The sequence below is a fragment of the Onthophagus taurus genome, chromosome 1, assembly GCF_036711975.1.
Source record: "Onthophagus taurus isolate NC chromosome 1, IU_Otau_3.0, whole genome shotgun sequence".
Lineage (NCBI taxonomy): Eukaryota > Metazoa > Arthropoda > Insecta > Coleoptera > Scarabaeidae > Onthophagus > Onthophagus taurus.
Genome location: NC_091966.1, coordinates 28,463,551 through 28,482,261, shown reverse-complemented (window position 1 = coordinate 28,482,261; position 18,711 = coordinate 28,463,551). Strand labels below are relative to the sequence as shown.

At 31.9% G+C, this 18,711-nt stretch overlaps 1 protein-coding gene across 1 annotated transcript; it reads left to right on the top strand.

Moving 5' to 3' along the window:
* The first annotated feature begins 7 nt into the window (after positions 1-7).
* On the top strand, positions 8-17,410 carry LOC111413474 (uncharacterized). Its single transcript, XM_071195536.1, has 18 exons — positions 8-285; positions 4,167-4,327; positions 4,389-4,536; positions 4,599-4,871; positions 4,923-5,140; positions 5,203-5,399; positions 5,452-5,570; positions 5,623-5,748; positions 5,807-5,968; positions 6,231-6,365; positions 6,867-7,027; positions 11,926-12,073; positions 12,131-12,403; positions 12,457-12,674; positions 16,560-16,756; positions 16,814-16,932; positions 16,987-17,112; positions 17,162-17,410. The coding sequence occupies exons 1-18, from the start codon at positions 166-168 to the stop codon at positions 17,330-17,332; spliced, it is 3,072 nt and encodes a 1,023-aa protein (XP_071051637.1). The 5' UTR covers positions 8-165; the 3' UTR covers positions 17,333-17,410.
* The last annotated feature ends 1,301 nt before the right edge of the window (positions 17,411-18,711 follow it).

The following is an 18,711-nucleotide window of genomic DNA, read 5'->3' as shown; positions in this document are numbered from 1 at the left end:
ATCGGGAGTATCAATACCTATATACATACCTTATCACCAAACTTACAGTTAGTAGTCATTCAAACTTATCGGGAATAATACCATAAAAGAATTTCTAAAGGTGAAGGTCTCATGGTGTGTTAAAATTGAAAGTTCGGATTTATTGTCTCCTAATTACTAACTAAAATGGTGAAAGCTAATAAGAAATTACTACATGCTTCTATAGCAGGAGCTGTAATTTTTGTGGTGGGACTCATTATGGCATTCGTAGGATTTCCATTAATTGTTGATGATCAAATTCATAGGGTAAGAATTCTTTAAAATGTCATAAGCAAACATTTAATAATAATAGTAAATTTCATTTATGAGGGTGATTCCTTATATTTATTGCATAATATGTGTTAAAGAAGATGACAAATAAAAATTGTAGAAAAAAAGTGATTGATAACATTTTTTAATCAGCTATTATCTTGAGACATTCGCTGTTGAAATTCTAATTATTATGGATTTGCGAGCAGTTAAAGAATTTTGAGAGAAATTGATAAAACAGATATCTTTGAAAGTATTTATATTGGCAATTTTGAGAAATTGCTGACATTGTTGGTAGGAAAATTTTTTTGCGAGTCTCTTATTAACATAATAATATCGGCCAAAATACTTAATAAAGTCTACTACATTGAACGTAATTCCTAACTCTTTCGGGTTTTGAATTCAGAAATGCAAAGTATTCACGTCATATTGCTATTTCACACCGAATTAAGATAACTATTGATAGGTGAAGTGCTAGTCATCCACTCGAAATATTTTTACTAATGAAAGTTGGTTATGCCAATTAATACACATGTATAATATTTTTGACAAGCTAAGTGATTTATATATGTATAAGTTTACAATGTGTTTAAATTTGTTTTTGTCAAAACAATAGCAACATTTTCAATAGCGAATAGGTTTATGGCAATGGGTTTTGCGAAATGTTGGACATTAAAAATGTTTATGGACACAATCTTCATTTAGAATCTGATGTTATGCCATATTTATACGTAAAACTTAAGATTTGTAAAAGTATTTAATAACTTCCTTTTCATTTTACACACGTACCAAGTCGCATTGACTACACAGCTTAGTACTTTGTTCTGGAGACGTTGGATCACCTAGATGTTGGAATCTTTAACATAGCCCCATAACTAGATTCGATAGCTCCATACTTGCCTATATAACATAAGCTTGTAAATAATCTCTTTCCACTAACTCTTTCCACCGAAGCTGGGTATATTTCACTGTGTTGGTATATGGTAATTGCGTGCCATTAATGTAGATTGGTTGATATGCAATCATCTTATTTGTGAAGTCAGTATGCATCGATATCGATTCGTTGAATTTAATGCACTTTTGTCCAGATGACAATTTTGTTAATAGCAGATTGCAGTTTTCTGGTTGACCTTTTCACGTCCTCTCCTACTGTCATGCCTGCCGTGTCATCGGCGAAAATGGGTGTTATGCTATACAATATTGTTGGAACATTATAAATGTAAATCAGTTACAAGGCTGGCCCCATTACACTTCCCTGTGGTACTCCCCCCTAATTAGCTTCAGTACCGAGTAAAAATCTTAATGTTTAACGTAAAAGTGTCTGTTAAATGGTAAGATTTTAGAAGTTGGTGAAAATGTACAGGAAGAAATGGTCTTAATTTATAAAGTAAGCTTTCATACTATACTCTGTCAAATACCTTCGTTTTCCAATGTTTTTTCGACATCAGTAATTCGATGTACTTGGTTGATGGTCGAGTGATTATTTCTGAAACCAAATTAATGAGATAGTATTTAGGTTTCTTTGATTGAGATTAGGTTAGAGACATAATCACTTTCTGCAACAACTTTGATATAATTTCGCTTAGCTTCTTGCTAAATTTTGGAATCATTATGACTTCAGCTGGTTCCCATGTATGTGCAACGTAGTTCAGCTGTATACAAGCATTGATCGATCAAAGTAGTTAGTTTGAGAGAGTTTTTCTCAGTTTAATTTCATCAGCAACTTCCTTAGAACTAACCAGTCATCCCACCAAAGCTGTCATTGGGGTTGAGACTCGGTGAATCATTAGCTCCAGCATGAGGATGTAATCTTCTTTCAAGATTTTTTGCAAAAGTATTTACATTTTTAAAACTGTTACAAGCCCTACAATGTTAGCTTTTCTAATAAGAGGCACTTATGTTGCTGATCGCATACGATATGTAGTATCTTTTCAAAGTAAAATGTTCAGTGTTATCTACAGTAAGTTCTGTGAGGTACTTGCTGATTGATGCTTACCTGATTTTTTATTTTTTTAGTTAGCTTGGATGGATCTGTTGAGCAGAGCTTTATCCTGAGGGCTTCTTGATTTATGGCATCATCTTCTAAGTTTCCGCTTTTTAACAATTAGCTTTCTAATTTCTGCTAATTTAGACCTAATAACGGGTGTACTATTCTATGCAGCCTTCTGGATGACACTGGTAGAAATGTTTAGTTCTTCCAATTACGCCAAGGGGTTAATCTTATTTTCCAATAGGTAAATGAAATAATCCCAATCTGTATGGTTGTTGATCACCGTTAGGTTTTGATACTTCATAATGATTTTATCGCCAATTGTCAGAGATATTGGAATATGCTCCGAATTCATGTCAAAGCCATGTTCAATTAATATAATTTGATGATAAGAATTTATTTGATATGGAAAATATTTCCGATGTTGTAAGATTGGATTTTTTTGTACCTATGTAAAGTAACGCAATCAAAGCATGTAATTCTGCAACACTAGTTATTATCAACATATTTAGGGTTTGAATCATAATTGCTGCGTTAACGTTCAATTTCTATATTTATAAATATGACAATATCATTCATTATAAAAGTATCAAACAATCATTTCCAATAATCTATTTCCGAGGTAAAATGCAAGTAGTAAAGTTATTGTAAAAATCAATTCACCTTGAGGTTACACGTATACAGGGGTGTATGCTTTCTGGGATCAATATAGATAGTATCACCACAATTAAAACAAACAGGCGTGACAGCCACAACCCACTGCTCTGCAAAATGATTAGAAATGTTACCAAAAAAAGTGAAGAGACACGATAAAGCAAGTAACGAACTACACTTATTTGGGTGTAAGCATAACGTCTTAAGGAGAATTCAAGAATCGTATAAGAAAAATATTAACACGTTAGGGTCACTAAGAACAACCATCAGGAGAAACAACTGCATATCTACCGAGACCAAAATGAGAACATACAAAGTCTGCGTCAGGACAATAATAACATATACTGCGAAGGTGCGGACATACGCAGCGAAAACCGAAAGGATGGTGCCAACAAAATAGCGATTTTGAGAATAATCACTGGAAATATACTATGGGACTAAAAGCAAGTAAATTCAGAAGGAATACGAGACGAACACTGGCAGGATGGATGCGTGCACGCAGAAGACTGGAACCAGCAGGTTTTACGCATAGAAAGGAATACACTACCAAAGATTGCCAGAGATTGTAGATCAGCATCCAAAAGGCCACCGCATCACAAGAAATACAGGCAAAACAGAATAAATAAAACAAGCCTTTATGGCTTCCACAAAGAAAAAGTAGAAGAAGGTGACAACCAAATTCTTTTCTCGATACGCCTTTATCTTCATACACATCCCCAGTTAATTTGTACTTTTGTATTATAACTTCTAGTTATCAAAAGCATTCGTGATAAAAAAGTTAAGATTCTGTAAAGTTAAGAGCATGAAAATCGAACGCTGGTGGCAATACATAGTTAAAACATTATTCATTATCAATGATTTCATCAAGACTAAAGCTTTCCAGTGGAAATTAAGATCTTTATTCAAAGTGCTTATATTTGTACCAAGGAAATCGCGAAAACTGATAAATCGAGCTTCAGCCTTATTGTCAGCATCTCTCAATTGGTAACCTAAAATCATCACAGTCTTATTCATAGTCAATTAAATATAGGAATAAGTTAAATATATACCTAATTTTCTAAAACGCCTCTAAAGTACAATAGGATTAACTTTTCCAATGTTTACGCAAAGCAACTAGTTTTCTCCTGTTGAGACTTTAAGCTTTTAAGTGTTGTCTTTATAACTTTATTGCCTCTTTTTCGTCAGTGGTAATTGATAAAAAATTATAATTAAATCATTAAAATTATAATTTTAGCAAGTAAAACTTGAGAATGGATCTGATTCTTACGAAAGATGGAGACAGTTACCGGTTCCCTTAGACTTTAAAGTTTACATGTTTAACATCACGAATTGGAGGGAAGTTAATTTTGAAGGAGAATACCCAAATGTGGAAGAATTTGGACCATATTATTACAGGTAAAAACAACCAATTTTAATTTATCTTTAATTTTATTGAAAATATTTTCCTTGTAACTAGACAATATAGAGAGAAAATCAATATAGAGTACAACAGCGACGAAGATTCATTAACATACAAACAATTTACACATTTTGAATTCGACAAAGAAGCTTCTGCTCCGCTAAGTGAATCGGACAAGTTAGTTGTACTTAATGCACCATTAAACGTAATGAAAGCATACAATTTTGATAATTGTTTATTAATTAACATTTTTATTGTTTCTTTAAGGCTATCTTTCATGTAGGTAGTATATATTTTCCTGAAATTTTAATGAGTCTACTTGTTGACAAATTTTGGATAAGCATGTTTCCCTACGCATTAGACGATAGTATGTTTTTAGAAGTGGAAGTTGGAGATTTTTTATTTAACGGATACACATTTTGTGAACCGGAACGTTGGTACGGTTCAAGCGGCTTAATGTGCATCCTTGCTGCATTATTAGACATTCCTTTTATAGAAGTTCAAGAAGACTTTTCTATGAAATTTTCTGTTTTTCGTTTTGTAAGTTTAATCATAAAAATTTACGAAGAATCATAAAAATATCTATTTTAGAAACATGATACCCACGATGGTATTTTTACGATAAATGCCGGTAATCATGATGTTACCAAATTAGGACAAATCATGCAATGGAATGGTTATGCTTACAATACAATTTGGGGGGACAGAATGTCACAATGTAATAAAATCCGTGGCACAGATGGAACGGTTTATCCTCCGGATATAAAGAAAGAAGATGAAATGGTTATATTTGCAACTGAAATTTGCAGGTAAATTATATCTTTTAATAAACAAAAACATGTATTATTATTCGTTTTGAAAAACATTACAGAACTGTAAGATTACAATACAGCGGTGATGAAACTGTAACCGGTGTGAAAGCACAGAAAAGAGTGTTTTCTTGGCATACTTTAGCCGATCCTGAATTGTATTCGGATAATCAATGTTATTGCGGAAAACACGAACGTGATTTATATGGTAAAAAGAAATGTTTACCAAATGGGTTTCTCGACTTATCTCCATGTTACAGTAAGAAATTAAAAGAAATCTACATTTATAATTTATTTATGCATTCTTTTAGTTGCCCCATTAATTGCTTCGTTTCCACATTTCCTCGATGCCGATGAGGAATATCAAAAAACTGTTACAGGATTTAATCGTTCCGATGAAGCTCATCGGCCCGTTTTATATGTCGAACCCGTAAGTATTTAAAATTGTCATACTTAAGTAATTAATTAACTATCTTAATTAGATGAGTGGAATTCCAATAACTGCACAAATTAGATTACAATTCAACATGATTGTAAGGCCAATAAAGGGAATAACAGTTACTAAAGATATTAAAAATAACATGTGTCCTGTTGCGTGGATAGAAATGGTAAGATTTTACAAATATAAACGAGGTAATGTTAGAAATTTATAAATTTATTATGCAGGGTGCTATTTTACCTGAAGATTTAGTTGGAGAGTTTAGAAGCTTATTGAATCTCGCGGTCGTTGGTGTTGAAGTTGTTAAATGGCTTATTGTAGCAATCGGTGCGTGTATGTTTATAATATGCGGTGGAATATATTATTATAGATTTAAAAAAACTAAATCTGTATAATAATAAAGTTACATTAAACAGTAATTCGTTGTGATTTTTGAACATAAATTAATTTCCAACCAAACATTATGTAAAAAAAATTATTCCGAAGATCGAATAATATTACACATTTAACGGCACTCAAAGATATTGCTTATCTTGCAATATTTTTAACCATAATTTTAACCCAGTGCATATCTTGAATCGATATTTACAGTTGGGATGAAATAATCAATTGATTTAACATTTTCATGTTAACATTCATACAGTGTAAGCGTACCACTTCAACATGATTATCCGAGGAAATACAACTTTATTTAAATGGGCTATTGCTGGCTCAGTGTTTTTAGTTCTTGGACTTCTTTTAGCATTTGTTATATTTCCAGTTATTGTAGACGATCAAATATATAGGGTAAGAATTAATTTATTATTCTAAAACTTATTCTTTTTTGGACACAAACATAACATCAACATCCGCGCAAATTTCGAGATAAATTTTTCCTTAATAGAATAATTAATCGATATCAATGTACGAACAAAATTTAAAAATATATTTTGAAGTCTAAATATATTTTTTATATAACTTAAAGTTAAGCTTTAAATTTTACAGGGAATTTTTTGTGATCTATTTATCGTTTTGGTTTTCAAATTTATTTCGTTTTTATCGTATAATTACCAATTATTCAAAAAATTGATCCGTATTTTTATTTGTAAGACAATTGGAGATAAATACCGATATAAAACGAAAACATTAATAAAATAGCACTTGAGATAGTACATTTTGACGGTACAATAGAGATTATAGATTAATATTGACCAAGTAAGATAAGATTTAATCGATTCAAAATATAAAATAAAAAAGGTCCAAGAAAAACTGCTTTTGTTCGTTTTTTTAATTTTTTGTTTCTAACAGCAAGTTAGACTAAAAAATGGTACTGATCAATATGATCGATGGAAACAACTTCCTGTTGGGATAGAATTTAAAATTTACTTGTTCCACGTGAAAAATTGGCGTGAGGTAACTTTTGAAGGTGCTAAACCGGAAGTAGAAGAGAAAGGACCTTATGTTTATAAGTAAGCGGTTCTATCAATTAGTACTTTTTCAACACTAAATTGTTACGTCGCAGTAATAATGAAAAATATGACCTCAGTAATATGATAAAACCTCAGTAATTTTGTAAAAAAATCTTTGTCGGGTCTTATTTTAAAGAAGAAAAACGAGAATTATACAATGTTATCCGATGATTATTAGCAAAATTTATAATGTTCAATAAATGTTAATTAGTTTAATTTTAATTTATCGCAAGTTATCTAATTTTGGATTTAATTCCCAGAACATAATAAAAAATTAAAACAAAATATGGTAAACTTATACAGTGAATTCAAATAAAATTAAAAAAACAGAGTCTAATAAATTTTAGCTGATCAAGTGAGATAAACATATCTCACAAAATTTAAACAAATTTAGAAAACTCTATAAGTATTTTGGCAAAACTCTCATACATTAACAATGATTTATTTACATACCAATAATCTATTAGTTCAATGTAGCAGAATTTAGTCAAATAACTTTGAAAAGTGGTAAATCTGAAATATAACAAAAATATATATCAGAATTTAGCACAACTTGAAAGAAAGGGACATAATTTAAAATAACCATTCACTGGTGTCCAGAAACTCAACGTCAAGCGTGTACCGGGTGAAAGACCAACCCATATCTGTTCTGGTAAAAATAAGAACAAAATTTCATGTCTCTTAGTTAAGTGGTAATAGACATATTTTTGAAAATGTTAAAAATCGTTCCTGTAGATCATATTTTTAGGTATTACGATCAGAAATGTTGGCAATTTAATAACTGATTTTTTTAATAATGTAATCCTTATTAACCATGCAACTATAGAAGTCACAAATCAAACAACAAAAGTCGTTAGTTTTGCGAAAAAAATGTTAGTTTGAGTTAAGGTTGAAAAAAAATTACGTCTATTTGGTTTGACACACGATTTCTAAAAAGAAACGTTCTACAACACTCTTGTTTAGTCTCTAATTTTAGAAAATGGCCTGTTTAGTCAAGATTCCAAAATGGTACAACTTTTACCATTTTTCTTTTCATAAAAACTATTGTTGCCTCTGTTTTTCTGCAAAAAACACGTTACAAAATGTGATTTCAACAAAATGGTTGAATTAATTTATTTATTATTAATTTTGTTGCATTATTTTCTTAAAACTAAAGCAAATGATCAAATTGTTTCGCATCGCCATTAATACAAACTCTGCATCGCCGCCGAAAAGATTTTTTTAATAGTCGTGCAAATCTCCTTGAATTTATTTCTTCTGCTGCTGTATAAATGTTGTGGCGCAGTTCGACAAGATTTAAAATCGGTTTATTCAAAACCGACATTTTTTGTTTTATGCAACCCCAATAGAAAAATCAAGGAGATTTAGGTAAGGAGAACGAAGAGGCCACGTAATCGAACCAAGGCGCCAATTCCATCTTTCGGGACATTCTGTATTCAAGTAATCGTGTACAGAACAAGCATAATCAGCTGGACAATCATCTTGTTGAGTAGCACATCTTCTAACAAAGTTGGTAAATTATTTTGGAGAAAATACAATATCATACGAAACTATGTATAAACAATAATATTTTTTATGAAAAGATAAATGCTAATATTGTACCATTTTGGAATCTTGACTAAACAGGCCATCTTTTAAAATCACTTGCCAAGGGTGCTTCTTTTTTTAGAAATCAGGTATCAAACTTAATAGACGTAATTTTTTTCAACCTTAACTCAAACAAACTAACTTTTGTTGTTTGATTTGTGACTTCTATAGTAGCATGGTTAATAAAGATTGCATTATTAAAAAAATCACTATTAAATTGCGAACATTTCTGACCGTAATACCTAAAGATATGATCTACGGGAAAGATTGTTAGGATTCTGTCCTTAGTGATTCTCTATCTTCGATGTTTTCTACTTTGTATGTGTCTATTCTTTATGATGCTTGTTCCATCGCTGATTATTTGTGCTCTCAAATATTCAAACTTGCTGCTGTCCTTCCACACATATGTACGCTGTTTTTTGTATATTCACTTTCAGGTTCACCCATACGCTGTATTCCTCTATGAGCTTTCTAGTCATGTATTCCATATTTTGATGGTCCTGTGTGATTACAATTTAGTCATCGGCGAATCATAATCTAGAATCTAGATGATTCTGTCGTTTAGCAGCATATATATATATATTGTCGCAATGTGGTTCTTGGATACTGTCTCAAGTTGTTGGTATAACATTTTTCAAAAATGCGAATTTCAAAAATTTCATGGTTTCGATACATCTTTGATGGCTTGTTTGATTGGGAATGCCATTAAATGTATAATTGCCTCCTTTTCTTGTTCCTTAACGAAGTTCGGTAGTAATGTGGTTCCGTTAATAATGCTTAAAGTAGGCGACCCAATTTTCGAGCGTTGCTGATTTGAGGTCCCATGTTTCGGCCTGTCTTAGGAATTTCAAGTTTCCCCATCTTTCACTACTTTTTTTGCTATATATGTTTATTCTGCTGTATGTCTTCTCTCATGTGTTATTTTTCCTGTGTTTTTATAATCTTTTGGTCCTCTGCCTGCATCTGTTTGTATCGTGGTTCATGCTCGTTTGATTTTGATGTCAAGTATTTTTGTATTTTTCTCTATTGTCTCTTATTGCATCTTCTATGTATATTTTCATTCCAACAATATGGTCCTAATTTGTAAATATTCCTTTGCTCCTATAGCTTCTTTGGCTGTTGAGTGTATGCACATCCTTATAAAGTGGTAGTATTTTTCGTCGTTTATTTCATTCATATCTCCAAGTATTAGAATTTCTGTTGAGTTTAACACTATTATTATTTCACTATTTAGATGTGCATTGGTCTCTTTTGGTAACCATTATATCGTCGTTTATAGAATACACTCCTAGTATTGTGACTTTTTATCCGTCTAGACTTAGGTTCATTTTAATCACATGCTCATATATTGCATCCTATGATGTTATATGTCGTCGTCAGGTGTTACAATACTTTCCTGCACTCTTTTGTCCTTTTCTACACCCAGAAGTGATCATAATTGCCGACGTTTTCCGACTCCTGACATTAGGTATTCTTAAATGTCTAATGTATTAATATAGTAATAATTTGATTAAGTTTCAGTTAACAAATACTTCGGATTTATTTTTAATTTGTCTCATAACCATTGAGTAATAAGTTACCAGTTCCATTGAGTAATAATTCTCGAGCAATAATGTTTTGAGAGCAGGTTTCCGACAGGTTTTGATCAAACCTATTTTATTTGTCATTACCCAACACTCGTATTTTACTCTATTTTGTCGTATTATTTGGAATTTTGAGACATGGTGTTTAAACACACTAAAAGATACTTTTAAAGACCTAGTTCATTTTGTATTTTAATCAACAATCTTGTACAAATCGTCCATTTCTTTCAATATGCCTGAAATGATATGACTGTTATGCCTTTGGCTAACAGTCTCTTAGATCAACGTACATAAAAATTTTAAAAATAATTTATGCTGCTTTTCTTCATAGACCTTTGCGATCCACACATAAAATGCATATCTGATTTATCCTCCTTGTTGCATATTTATTTTTTTGATATGCAAATAACGATGAAATGATCTCTGAAAAAAGTTGAAATAAAATTTTTAATTTTTTATGAGTAGATTCAATTCCTCACCCATTTTTTGTCCCTTAGCCATATATGAATTTTGCATAATAATCCTTATTCTTGACTAGATTTATTGCATTTTAATCTGCCACATTTCTTGCACTTAATTTGTTTCTTATTTCTTTCTTTTCCATAACTATTTTTAAAATACTACCATATTTCGTTACTATCATCTTATAATAGTATTTTCAATCTTATTTCTCTTCAACAACGCTTAGAAAGATTCTGACTTTTAAGGATTTATCATAATACTATTGACTAAAATGATTTTGGTATCTGATGATAACATCGCGAGCTTCGTTCCTTAGTTACAAGCGGTCATACAATTACACAAGTATTGTATTTTTCAGTATCCAATAAACAAACAAAGCACTTCTGAGGTAATAGCGTTGATCGGCAGATAATCTTATCTTTTCTCTTCTAAAAGATTTTTTCAATTCTGTTACTCTTTCTACCACCTAACGTACTAGAACGAAGAACGTACACCAATGTACTAGACGAAGACTGTTCTGTATCTACTGGATTCTAAAACTGTTGCTGGCTTTTGTTAAACCATCATTGACCATATGAGCAACTATTAGATTGCTGAGCACCAAAGAAGATCATAGTTCATGTAACACTTGTTACTTGGACATTTTCAAAGTTAAACATCATGTGTAACATTTCTATTGGCTATTCCTTAAACGATGTTACCAATTACATCTGCTAGAACAAATGACCTTGTTTAAATCCTCATTACCATTTAAGAAACGCGGACACTCTAATGCGATAACCATTCTGTTATATGAAATATGACCTTTCGATTTAATCTAAATATTCTCTATTTATTATACAAGATTAACCTTGTTTATTTCTTCGTTGTCTTCATTTTTAGACTTTATTTATTAAGTATTTAATCCAAATCCTATTCCAGCTAACATTATACTTCCAATAACAAAATTGCCAAACTGTGTTGATAAACTATTGATAATAAAAATGTTTTCAATATTACAAACCCATTAAGAATTTTTACAAAGTTATTAGTTTCAGTACTCAAAAGTCTTCACTATTTTTTCAATAAATAGAATACTTAAGTGTTATTACTGCGATGTCATCGACTTAAAATCATATTTTTACACAACATGATAAGAAATTTTGAAAATCACTTCATAAGTAAATAAACAATTCATCTAATCTAACTCATCAAACTGACATAAGATTAACAATAATCATTTAAATATTTTCGAAAAAATAATTTATTATCATGTTTTCATAATAGAGAATTTCGACGAAAAGAAAATATAACATACGATGAAGCCGAAGACTCATTAACTTACATTCAATATACAAGGTTTGAATTCGATGAAGAGCTATCGGGAGATCTTAGAGAAGATGATAAGGTTGTTACACTTAACGCTGGTTTAAACGTAAATTTTAATACTTATGTTTTCAAATAATTTATTACGAATAGCTTTTTTTTTAAGGCAATTTTTCAAGTAGCTAATAGATACTTCCCTGAAATTCTTATGAAAGCCCTCGTTGACAACTCCTGGCAATACATGTTTCCTGACGTTCTAGAAGGTAGTGTATTCCACGAAGTAAGTGCAGGAGATATTTTATTTAAAGGATACAGATTTTGCGATCCGGAAAACTGGAATTCTGTAGCTGGAGTAATTTGTGTAGTAGCTGCGTTATTAGATACTCCTTTTATTGAGGTTCAAGAAGATTTTTCTTTAAAGTTTGCTTTTTTCAGTTTTGTATGTAAATTCCTATTATTTGTTACAATAAAACCAGAAACTAATTATTTTAGAAACAAGATAAACATGATGGTGTTTTCACCGTAAACGCCGGAATAAAAGACGTATCAAAAATAGGTTTAATTACTCAATGGAATGGTTATGCTTATAACACCATATGGAAAGATAGAATGTCTTCCTGTAATAAAATTAAGGGGCGTGATGGAACGATTTACGCACCGGATATGCAAAAGGAAGACGTTATCGATGTGTTTTCCACTGAAATTTGTAGGTAAGAAATAAATTTATTAATACAGTTTTTGAATGTGTAGTTTGATTTTTATCAACATTTTTTATAATTGTGCATTAAATGTTCATTGTTAAATTAAAATACCCCCTAGTATTGTGATAAATCATAATCTATTATAAATTCAAGTGCAATCTCGTTTCGGTTGACGTCGCAATAAATATAAAAACTTCTATTTTAAGATTTTAATCTAATCTATAATCAAAGATAAATCAGTTCAAGGTATAAAAATCAAACATTCTCTAACGCCCTACAAAAAAATTAGAATGATCTATGCTCAAATTTCTCGCATTTTTATTAGGCACTAATACACAAAATTAACAGAATTAATTAAAAAAGCACCGTAATTCTAAAATGAAACAAAAAAATAAATTAACACCTTAAGATTCATGAATTATCTTTATATTAAACTCTCGTGTATAAGAAAAATCACAAATGAGTGTTCAAGTAAAATATCACTTATTGTTATATTGTGTGATTGAAATTTTATATCTGATCATTGTCTATGCTTATAAAAATTTTTAATTATTTTTCACATTTGGATATAATAAGCAGATAATCATTTCCAAAATTTATTCAAATTTCTATTTTCCCATATTAAATATTATAGAAAAGTCACATTTTGCAGCATTTTAACCAATGTAATTTGTTAAAAAGTTTCATTACCTACTTCCATCATGTTAATCGGATCTTTTGGAGATCGTTCTTTTGAAAATTTTTATGAGGCTGCATAAAATATGTAGTCATTAGCATAGAACTAAGGAAAAATTCTTGCAGATTTTATCGTATGTTAATTGTATGTTATTCGTATTTGATATGCAAAGCAGTTTCCATTCAATTTATTATCTTCTACTTCTTTCTCATTCGAACTTTATGAGGGGTCGGCTCTCCTAATATTTCTGCGCCACGAGATTCTATCTTGAGTTATCGGTTCAGACAAATTATTTTCATTCAGTCCACCTTGATACCTTCTACCTGGTCCACCAGCTCTCTTCCTTTGTTGGTCTCCGGAAGGCTTAACGTTTTTCATATAACAAGAGACTTCAAGGAGCCTTGTCACTCCTCCCGACCATCGTCATTTTCATTTTAATTTCGATCGTATGACATTTTTGCATGAGTTTTCTTTACCATCCAGGATACTGGCCCATATGCCCTTTGTACAAAAAGGTATATTTGGGTCGCGTAGCACTCCAGTTAAGGGTAGCCATTTCTAGCAGGCCACTCATCACAGATCCCAGATACTGAAATTGTGTCACTTTCGGGACTGGTGTTTCATCAAACAACAATAATAGACGGTAGCCTTACTGGCTGAGCCTTGATGAAAACCGCATTTCAAATGGTCCGTCTTTGATCTACTCACATTGAGTCAGACACATTCTAAAGTATCCATAGGGAGAGTGTGTTTTCAAGCTCGATTGGTGTTTTCACGATGAGGACGTTGTCATAAAATAGATTCCAGGGTAGTGGTTCTAGGATTTCCTTCATAATCATGTTCATCACAACATTAGAGATTAGGTGCAAAGAGCGGAGCCCTGATGACTGAGACCGACCAGAAACCTAACTCTGTTTATGATACATATTTTGTATTAAATGTATGTATAACATTCAGGCAGATGTCGTGCTCTGAAAGATCACCAAATAAAACACTAAAAGGAGATCATCTTTGTTCAGGCGGTGCTTTTCCGTTAATATTATGGCTACCTTTATTGCATCGGTTGTTGATTTAAAGGGCCTCAATCCAAATTGGTTACGAGTAATTGATGTGTGAAGTTGGATACGCCTGTAAATTATACGTTTCCATATTTTGAAGTGTGACGTGTTAATTTTATTCCCCCTAATTGCCACATTGAGTCACGTCACCCTTATTTTCGTAAAAGGGGACTAAGTAGCTAAATCGCCACGGTTCTGGTATTTACCCGATCACGAATATACATTAAATAGCCTTGTAAACCATTCCAATCCAATGGGTCCAAGCCTTTTCCACACTTCTGGTGGGATCTTATTATTATTTATTTTCCACAGCTTTACGGTTTTGCATCTTAGCCACACCATCTTAAGTGATTCATATTTATGTCATACTTTCGATGCATTGATTTCTGTTTATATCCTGAGTTGCATTATGTCTATTTGTTACAATAACAAATTTTGCTTTTCTCAAAACATTTACTTAATCACACAAAACAACAAATTTTCAATTTGGTTTAGTTTTCTTTACTACAAAAAACTAATTATATGCTATTATGAGGCAGCATCTCACTATTCCACTTGCCGTGATAACATTTTTCAATGGTGGCTGTATCTTGATGGAACCTTTCTCCATGCTCGTCATTAACATCGCTAAGATTAAAGACAATCATACGCGTACCCGGAACTAACAACTTCTATCTTTGCAGCCTTAATCCTAATACTTCTGGTTGAGTTTTTGATATATTGAGATCTCGAATTGGGTCATTTAAATAGTACCAATTCATTTATTAAATGAGGCGTGTTCTTCTTAGATTGGACTTGGTACTGGTAAACTTTCCGAATGAGGAACTGGACGAGTGCTAGAAGACAAGTAATTTTATCCCTACTTTTGCGGGAAATCCCGAAGGTGGTTGTACAGTAAATCTAGCAATCTGTCGAATGATCTCTTTGTGCTCGCAAAATCATTCAGATTGTCATTCCTTAGGCTGATAATTTTTACCTCAATATCCATCGGTATTTCTTAACCCTATACGGTCATTCAAAATGATCAGTATTTTCGTCAGTCTTGTCGTAGTATTTGACCTGTGTACATCAGGAATGAATAATATTCAGAACGCGTCTGTTACAATTATTTTAGGTCCTGTTAAGGAATCGAATAAAATACTCTCACCTTGTTCTTCTCAAGGAAATTCTTCAGATTGCATCAGCGAGTTTTAATAAGTTGTTATTAATGGTGAAACTATTTGTTGAAAAGTAAAACAGAAAGATGAAAGAGTATAACAGCTGAATAAAGGTTGGACCCTCACTACTGGAAGATATTTTAGGAAATCCTTGATATCCTCCGCCACTACGTTCTCCCACTATCTCCTTGGTCTGCTCATTCTCCTGCTTCTTTCGGCCCACTATATAAGTGAATCTTGTACGCTGTGCAGCAATGTGCATTATGTATATGATAGCAGAGTATTTCCTCCCTCTTTGTACAATTTGGCTGGAATGTCATCCCATACTGAATCCATCTGATAGCGTCACCCACTTCTTTTTTCGTTGGTAGGGCACCGTTATGTCTGATGTTCCGATTACAATTGGTTTTGGGATGTCCCCTTCTACTATATTTGTTGAGTTACCCCCCAAGTGTTTTTGGAAGCACTTCCTCCAGGTTTCCTTAATTATAGGGTTGTTGGTAACGTCTCTTATTTTCCTGAATATTGATGTCCGTGGTTTGTACCCCTCTCTTAGTTGTTTGATAAATTTGTAGACGTATCTTGGGTTGTGCTGTTTGAAGTTCCCTTCCATTTCTAGGATTAAATCATTCAGGTATTTCCTATTCGCAGCTCTTCAGCAGCTCTTGTGAAGGGATTTGTGTAGGAAACAAGTTGAGCTTATTATCATGCTTTTGCTTGTAGCGAAGCCTATCAGCCTTAAATATGAATGTTCAAATTATTTACTGAAAATCTGTGTAAACATCAATTGTAAGATCATATATATGTTTACAAAATGTAATACACACAAGCACTATCCCAATTTTTCCATGTAATCGAGTAAATCCATTAAGATGATGTGAAACTTATAGAAGTAAATCCCACCGGTAACAACACTTTCAACTTAGACTGTCTCCAGAGTGGAAGCTGAAATGCTACTTTTATCTTATTATTGACGATTAATTATAATTAATGTTTATTTTAGGACTGGTGTAGCAGCTTATGATGGAGAAGATAAAGTTAGTGGTATTACAGTGCAAAGAAGAGTACTTGGAGCAGACACATTAGGTGATCCAGAAACATACCCAAACAATTATTGTTATTGTGGTAAACACGAACGTGATTTATACGGTAATAAAAAATGTTTACCAGATGGATTTTCTGATTTATCTCCATGTTACAGTAAGTATAAAAAGTATGTTAGTACAACTACGTTATTTTAATTCTACCCATTTTTAGTGGCACCTGTTATAGCATCTTACCCTCATTTCTTATTTGGTGATCAAAAATACGCTGAGACTGTTATAGGTTTAGATCCAGTTCCAGAAAAGCATCAAACAGTTTTAATGGTTGAACCAGTATGATTCTTTTCGATTTGAAAAAATCACGTTTTAATAATTATTTTTTAACAGTTAACTGGTACACCCATGAGCGGTAGAAAACGTTTACAATTTAATATGATTTTGAGACCCGTTCCAGGTATTACCGTATTAGAAAATATAGTACCTAACGTTTGTCCAATCGCTTGGGTTGAGGAGGTAAAATGTTTTCAAAATCTTTTTTCCGTTATTTAAGTGATATTTTTAGGGAATGCTCGTTCCGGATGATCTACTTAATACTTTCAAGACTCTTTTACATGTCGCTTTAACCGCTGTTGATGTGATCAAATGGTTAATTACCGCTATTGGTGCTTGTTTATTAGTTGGATGTGGTGGTCGGTATTATTATAAATTAAAAAAATATGGACCAAAAGAGTAAGAGTGAAAAAGTTACGATTAAATTAATGTAATTTTTTTATTTAAATTGGTTTTATTGAATAAAGATTGGTATTTTATATTTTTACTACTTTAATTATTATAATAAATTGAAAAGTATTATGTGAATATATTTATTATTCATTACAAAAATAAGATTTTGACATAGGGCTTAGATTTTAGAGAAAGCATTTTGGAGAAGATAGGTAACCAAATATACATAGCGTATATTTGTGTAGCCTTGCCTAGAAATATATGAATTATAAGAAGGTACTTTATTTTAATAGCACACCAAATATTATTACTAAACTTGAAAAAAGAATATGAATTACATTACTTTTTTGATACATCATATTTATAATATACAAAAAAAGTCTTAAAAAATATCAAAAATAATTGCTACTTGCAATATATTTTGAATTATTAAATTTATTTATTTACTTCCTCAATGTCATCATCTTTTTCATCTTCTTCATCACTGCTGTCCTCTTGTAATCTTATTATAACAAGAGTGATCACTGAGTGTCACTTGACGCAGTGCCTGAGACCACGTTGAAAGGACTCTATCTTCACCATATCCATCTCTGCCTATATGTTTATTATAAAGTTTGTATTTCGCCCAAATCAGTGCAATTGGATTCAATTGACAATGATAGGGAGTCAACCGAAGTGACTTTGTGGGCCCCATTCATTGGCAAGTTCATCAATTTCAGAAACTTTTTTGTTGGATGAAACTTTTCTGCATTTAATAAGGTTGGATGATAAGTAACATTTTTTTATTTTTAAGGGCTCAAATAATCTGTCCAACTAGCTCTTGCTTACGCCAATTTAAACAGACAATTTATTACGTCTACGACTGAAACTGCGCTGTTACCTTCCTCAGACCTTGTTTTATTGCTTCTTTGTATATTTAGAACGTTGTTTTTTTTGCAGTTATAAGAATCGCTTTAAAGCTGTGAAATGGGGTCCTTTTTACCCAGTCGCGCGTTGAATCATACATGAGATAGATCGTTCGGCAAACTTCTTCATCGTTCTATAAAAACTGCTTTTTTTAATTTGATTATGACACAGCCAGTACAAGATAAAAGTTTCGACACCGACGGGCAAGACGACGACATCCCAATGGTGTCTTATATGAGTGACCATAATCATGGGCGTGATGGTAATCAATAAAAAAGAGGTGTTCCTTTCAAAAATGTAAGGACTAAGAGTTATAATTTAGTATTAATAGACCTGGGCCTAGAGCAGACGTAAAAAATTTCTTGACGCCATTAGACGTTTCGAATTGCATGATCTCTAATAACTTATTAGATTTGACAGTAAACGTGATGGATTACTGCATTACGCTAGAGTAATCAAATGAGCACATTTAAATACGCATGA